A 6,163-nucleotide genomic window follows, 5' to 3' on the forward strand; every position below is an offset into this window, starting at 1 on the left:
GGGGTGTTCAGGGGCTGAGCTGGTGGGATCAAGAATCGCTTGTCCGGTTGGCAAGCCAGGTCAGAAATTCACACTTCTCAAGTGCTTTCCCCGTCTCTCTGATAGCCGAATTGCATGTGTCAGTCCTGCTTATCCAGAGCCTGCAGTGCCTGCATTTCATAGTACCACTGTTTGACCTATTAAAAACACACGTTTTAACATCTCTGTTGCTTCCACCCGTAGCCCCACCCATCAGTGTAATAAGCACAGTCAACCAAAGCCACCCCTCCTGTGCATGTAACTATGATCTGAGGAACTCTTTTCTCGGTTGGCCGTACCATCAGGGCAGCAGGCATTGGTCAAAGTATTTTCACACCTCTGGTCTCTGGCTACTCATGAAAGTTTTCATGCCGGAGTGCCACTTGAGCACTTTCACAGGCACTGGTGAGATTTCATACCCACACCATCCTAACCATCTGCATTGCTGAGGGTTCACATGGATGGGGTAACATCTACCCCCAAATTGCACCCCTTCCTCGCATGGCGGAATGGTGCAAAGGTTAGAGCCAATGGAACTAAGCCTGATAATTTTGTTTCAAATCAGGGCTGAGTGGGCAAACATTTTCCATCTTAGACAGGTAAAAACCCTCATAAGGGAAGGAATTTCTCTACGTTAGACAAGTTTCCTTTTTACACAGGTAATTATAGATATAAATTTATCAAGCAGGGAGCGGGGTCATTCTCTTAAGACAGGTTTCTGTCTTACACAGGTTCCTGTTAAGGCAGGCTCCTCTGTTTTTATCACTTTAAAGTGGTAGAGTCAATGCATTACTTTTCTCGATTCAAATGTCAGTAATCACCACATTACCTATAAAGGACTGAGTACAAATAGTCCCTTGCAGCAGTGGAAACACAATAATTAACTCCATTGTCAGACAGAGTAGGGATGTTGGGAAAAAACAACCACCCAATTTTACACAATTGGGTCAAAATGTTCCAGTCTTTATTTATATAACACAACAATAAAAATGTTCCAGTCTTCATTTATATAACACAACAATAAAAATGTTCCAGTCTTCATTTATATAGAGTTAATTTTACACAACAATAAAAATGTTCCAGTCTTCATTTATATAACACAACAATAAAAATGTTCCAGTCTTCATTTATATAGAGTTAATTTTACACAACAATAAAAATGTTCCAGTCTTCATTTATATAACACAACAATAAAAATGTTCCAGTCTTCATTTATATAGAGTTAATTTTACACAACAATAAAAATGTTCCAGTCTTCATTTATACAGAGTTAATTTTACACAACAATAAAAATGTTCCAGTCTTCATTTATATAGAATTAATTTTACACAACAATAAAAATGTTCCAGTCTTCAAATACATTGAGATACAAATAACTTACCCTGAGTACAAGGTGCAAATTTCTGTTACGTAAAAACCTCCGAAGGTAGTGAATCTCTGGCTCCTTGTTTGGCAGCCGAGACTCAAGAGTGGGAAGTGCCACCAACAACTTCTGGGCATCTGAACAAAAGAGGTACAGTCAAGTATATAGTCAAAAGAAGTACACTTGAATAATAACCACAAAAAAAGAAACTCACACAAAGCAATAATTAATTACTATTAAATGGTCAGAAAAAGCTATCCGAGCTGCCACTACTGAAAACATAATTCTTTATCAAGATTTTTACTTTTATAAGCAAATTTCATGTCTCACTTACCTTATTGAATATTGAAGAGAGGGCAAAAAGCTGTTATTTTTGGTCAAACTCGTGAGCCAAGAAAATAAAATTAGAAAATATTTATGCACAAAAAAGCTTAAAATCAAATGTTCACATTGCAAAAGAAAATTATTTCGTTACTTTAAAAAATAAGTTGCCTAAGAAAATGCTTCAAATTTGATACTCTCAATGTCTTGTAAAAATATATCGAATTTCTTTAAAAAAAAAAAAATAATAATTTGCTCTTTGCAATAAACAATTTGCACTTTGCTTAGTGTGTCTCGTCTGTAACCATGAACAAACAGCTTAGTTAGGAAAGCATCATCCCCCTCAGTAACATAACTTGCTCACTTTCAACAATGTTTTTACATTCACTCCTAAAACTCGTTTTATAGTTTTATTGAAAGTTTTACGGCACTTGCAACACAATAAGGTCATGAAGTCCCAGAGATTAGAGTTGTTACAATAGAGTAACAAACACCAAAAAAAAAGAAAAAAGGGAGATAAGGACCATATCGATCTTTGATAGGAAACAAGGAAAAAAACCCACTCCAGAGCAACCACCCACCCCTTGAAACTTGAAAATGAACTCACCTGTGTCTATTTTCACATGAGGATACAAAGGCAGGTTTACCGGCATGGTCCCGCAGCGAGCCTCGATCCTGTGCCTTCAGTATTGCGCCCCATGCTAGCTCTGGCCACTCATGGGGCTACACGAACCTCACCTGTCAAAAGTTATGATTAATTGACTGATTGACTGTGAATATTTTGAGCCCATAGTGACACATTAGGGCAGGACCAACAATGGTTTAGTGGGATACAGCATCCCAGCGGAGTGCAAAACTCAGCACAATAACACCTCCTCAAGGAATCAGACTCACATAATCTCAATGCAAGGCAAAGAGCATATAAACTATCACAGCAAAAACTCTAGTGTCCAGATTATAATAGAGGACAAACAAAAAAAACGACGAGACCATGATAGTAAAAAATGTGGGAAAAAGAAAAGAGCTACAAATATTGTATGTTCTCCAAACTTCATTAAAAGAGAGAGAGGGGGAGAGAGAGAGAGAGAGAGAGAGAGAGAGAGAGAGAGAGACAGAGAGAGACAGAGAGAGACAGAGAGAGACAGAGAGAGACAGAGAGAGGTGTATCTGAGGGAGGGGAAGGGGTGTTGAAAAGGAGAGAAAGTGATTCGAAGTCTATGTTTGCATGGTTACAAAACAAAGGGGACTTTTTGGGGGAACTAATCCTTTAGACTTCAATAACATAATGACCGGCTGAACTGAAGCTGAAAAATACTTTCTTTCCACACATCAAGTCTTGAGAGTCAGCTCCTCACTTCTTGTTACAAAAAGAGGAAAAGCTCTGAGGCATGGTGAATCATGTATCCTCCTGCAGACACTTTAAAAGAGAGGACAGTGGACGTCTTGAAAACTTGATCAATGATGGGAAAATATCAGGATAACGATAGAATTTCTTGAGAGTAACCAAGAAGAGAAATGAGTCATGAACCATGATCACTGATGTGTGGTTCAAATTTGGCACTTGAAGAAGAAGAAAATTTCTACACCATGCCCAGAAAAAGTCTTTGAATAATTAAAGCCAAGACTATTAAAGCCAATATTCATCATAAAAAGGAACAGACACACTAGTTATTTTTTTCTCCTGTAATTATTATTACTGCTGGCTTCTCCGCAAGAAACCAGCTCTTCTCCTGTGGAAAGTGGTTAATCCCTAGTGTATAAAATTTTATTATTTTTCTTTGTCTCATGAAAGGCATCAAGGAAGTTGCCTTTCCATTTCGAGTTAATTCCATGGGAAGATATTAAGAGAGGCGTGCAGACAAAATGAATTACTTCTCATAATCCTCGAATAGAGATGTAGGCCAAAAACAGACACATCAAATTTGTAAATATTAAACTGATGCATTTTTCTTAAAATGTAACATGCCTTTTATCATTTCATATGAATATACAGTCGAACCTGCCCTGACGGCCACCTCTATAAGACGGCCACCTCTATAAGACGGCCACCTGTACAAACGGCCACTTTCCATTTCCCCCCTTGCGTTTTTTTCTATATAATTTAACTGTGTAAAACGGGCACCTGTCCAACGCGGCCGCGGCCACCATATTTTAAAACACAACCCCTATCACACTTTAGAAGCAATAATACACCTGTCTTAGATGGCCACCTCAGTGACTCCATTACGTTTTGTCATAAATTGTGCACTGGCCCCTGGCATTGTGGGCGAGCTGTCATAATTCAATCACCTGTCGTTGTTGTTAGGTAGTTCCTCTTGGACAGTCTCATTATAGTACCAAAAAAAAAGAACAAGTGGGAAAGTAGGAATTGGTCCTTTGTACAGGAGATCGTCTTGAACAGGGCAGGTTCGATTGTATTATAAGGCGTACGACAATAGCAGTGTTACTGGAGGACACCAAGAGCCAACTCGATACTGGGCCAACATTACATATATATGTGCACACTGCCTATTAGATCAGATTCAATCTGAGTCAGCCTAGACCAGCCAGGTTTGTTTTTTTCCATGGTGGAACAATAGCTGGCACTTAATACACTCAATTCGACTCACAACCTTAAAAAACAAATGCTTTTTTTTGTTACAATCAAATTCGGTTGAATTCTGCCAAATTGTGCCAAAATCCACATGTATATGGTAGCTTTTGCCCTATCCATGAAGGATAAAGTGGTTGGCTAGACTGACTCAATCAAGTGAATTCAACTGGCAATATATACATGACACATGCGAGAAAGAGGAGAGAAGAGAAAGAAGATTCCGATAAAGAAGCACCAGTTTTATTTAAGTTAAAGCACAACAAGACTGGTGGTTCTTTTGTCGTGGTGGGAGAGAGTGAATGTGTGAGCATGTATAGAGAGTAGCCTATGAGTGGGAGAGAAATGTGTCCATGTACAAGTATGAAGTGTTTGTGTGTGTGTGTGTGTGTATATGCATGGGAATGTGTGAGGGTGTGTTTTGTGTGAGTGAAAGGGAAAGAGAAAGACCAAAGAAAAGAGAAAATGGAGAGACAGAGAGGCAGAGAGAGGCAGAGAGAGAGAGACAGAGAGAGAGAGAGAGAGAGAGAGACAGACAGACAGACAGACAGACAGACAGACAGACACAGAGAGAAGGGGAGGGACAAGAAAGAGAGGGTTGGAGGGGGAGGGGATGAAAAAGAAAGAACGTGACCCAACCCAACGGCTGTGTTTGCATGGCTAGAAAAGGAAGGGGGTCCCTTCGGGGGAAGTTATCTTTTCGTCTTCAACAACAAACTAACCAGCAGGAGCACTTGACAAAGAAGAATTTGGCCCAATCTCGGAAACCATTGTTGCATCATTGCTGGCAGCATATGAACCTATAATGTGATACGTAGGGGCTGTCTTCGTTTCGATTTTCGAGAACTATCTAGAAGACTCATCTTTGACCATGCTGTAACGGTAACACAACAGAGCGTATATAGCGAACAGTTACATTTGAGAACTGACGTCCTTCAGTTTAACAGAGTAGCAGCTGAACTCCCTACATCATCAGCACCCCGTTAGACCAGCCCAGCATGACAATGACACCGATTCGCTCCTATTATCCTCGACCTCATTCCCGAGCCGTACTCATACATCATCACGGGTAAGCCTATTGGGTCACAGAATAGTAGGTCGGTCATTGTGAAAATCAAAGAAAAAAAGAGGCGCAGAGTCCAATGAATGACGGTCTCAAAGAATTCGAAATGATATTCAATACGATGACATTGACGGGTTGCACGCTTACACTACTCACCCTAAACACAATTCAATCCAAGCCATGACCTACACCGCTGTTCCTTCTCGCTCACTGTGACACAGTCCCGGCAAAATCGCCCCCAGCAGCACACACACACACGACACGACACTCACACACACGCACGCGCGCGCACGCTATGAATTCTACAACCACTGTCCACCACCAATCCTTCCTTGTCCGTCGTCTGGTTCGTGCATGGTCGATGCTTCTCCTCAGACCTTTCGGTCACATCTCGCGCTTTCTCTCCGCCCTCCCCTCTCCTCCTATCTTTCTTTGTAGCTCCCTTCCCTCGTCTGCCAGCCAGCCCGCCAGCGAGACAGACTATCGGACCGGACTCTGGGACCGGTGGCAAGCGGCAGACGGGTGCAGCTGAGCAGTAGTAGGCCCAAAGAGACCACAACCGGCGGACTGACGGACCCAAATCGGATATATCGAACGCCCGGCATCGAACAACTATCGCGGGCTCGTCACACAGAGACACTTCACACGTGACCCTATGCTTGCTTGCCCTTTACCGTGAAATTTTAATGTATCAAAATCTGTTGAAATAACACCCCCCCCCCCCCTTTTCCCTTTTCCCCACACACTTATTTACGTTGTTGTTGTTTTTTTTTCAGCAATGCGTTATAAGTTTGATGGAGGGCGCCGC

General features: G+C 41.3%; 1 protein-coding gene across 3 annotated transcripts in view; it reads right to left on the minus strand.

The window, feature by feature from the left end:
- LOC101847951 (MAGUK p55 subfamily member 7) overlaps positions 1-5,815 on the minus strand; it is a 30,591-nt gene extending 24,776 nt beyond the window's left edge. For 2 of the 3 annotated variants that reach the window (XM_035969235.1, XM_035969234.1), the window contains exons 1-3: positions 5,512-5,815; positions 2,310-2,440; positions 1,400-1,518 (exon numbers count right to left, since the gene is read on the minus strand). In XM_035969235.1, the coding sequence (XP_035825128.1) occupies positions 1,400-1,518; positions 2,310-2,355 (165 nt within the window). In that variant the 5' untranslated portion in view covers positions 2,356-2,440; positions 5,512-5,815. The remainder of the gene's footprint in view (positions 1-1,399; positions 1,519-2,309; positions 2,441-5,511) is intronic. The other variant, XM_013081391.2, reaches the window with a different exon arrangement.
- Between the last annotated feature and the right edge of the window lie 348 nt (positions 5,816-6,163).

The sequence above is a fragment of the Aplysia californica genome, unplaced genomic scaffold (assembly GCF_000002075.1).
Source record: "Aplysia californica isolate F4 #8 unplaced genomic scaffold, AplCal3.0 scaffold00128, whole genome shotgun sequence".
NCBI classification, from domain to species: Eukaryota; Metazoa; Mollusca; class Gastropoda; order Aplysiida; family Aplysiidae; genus Aplysia; species Aplysia californica.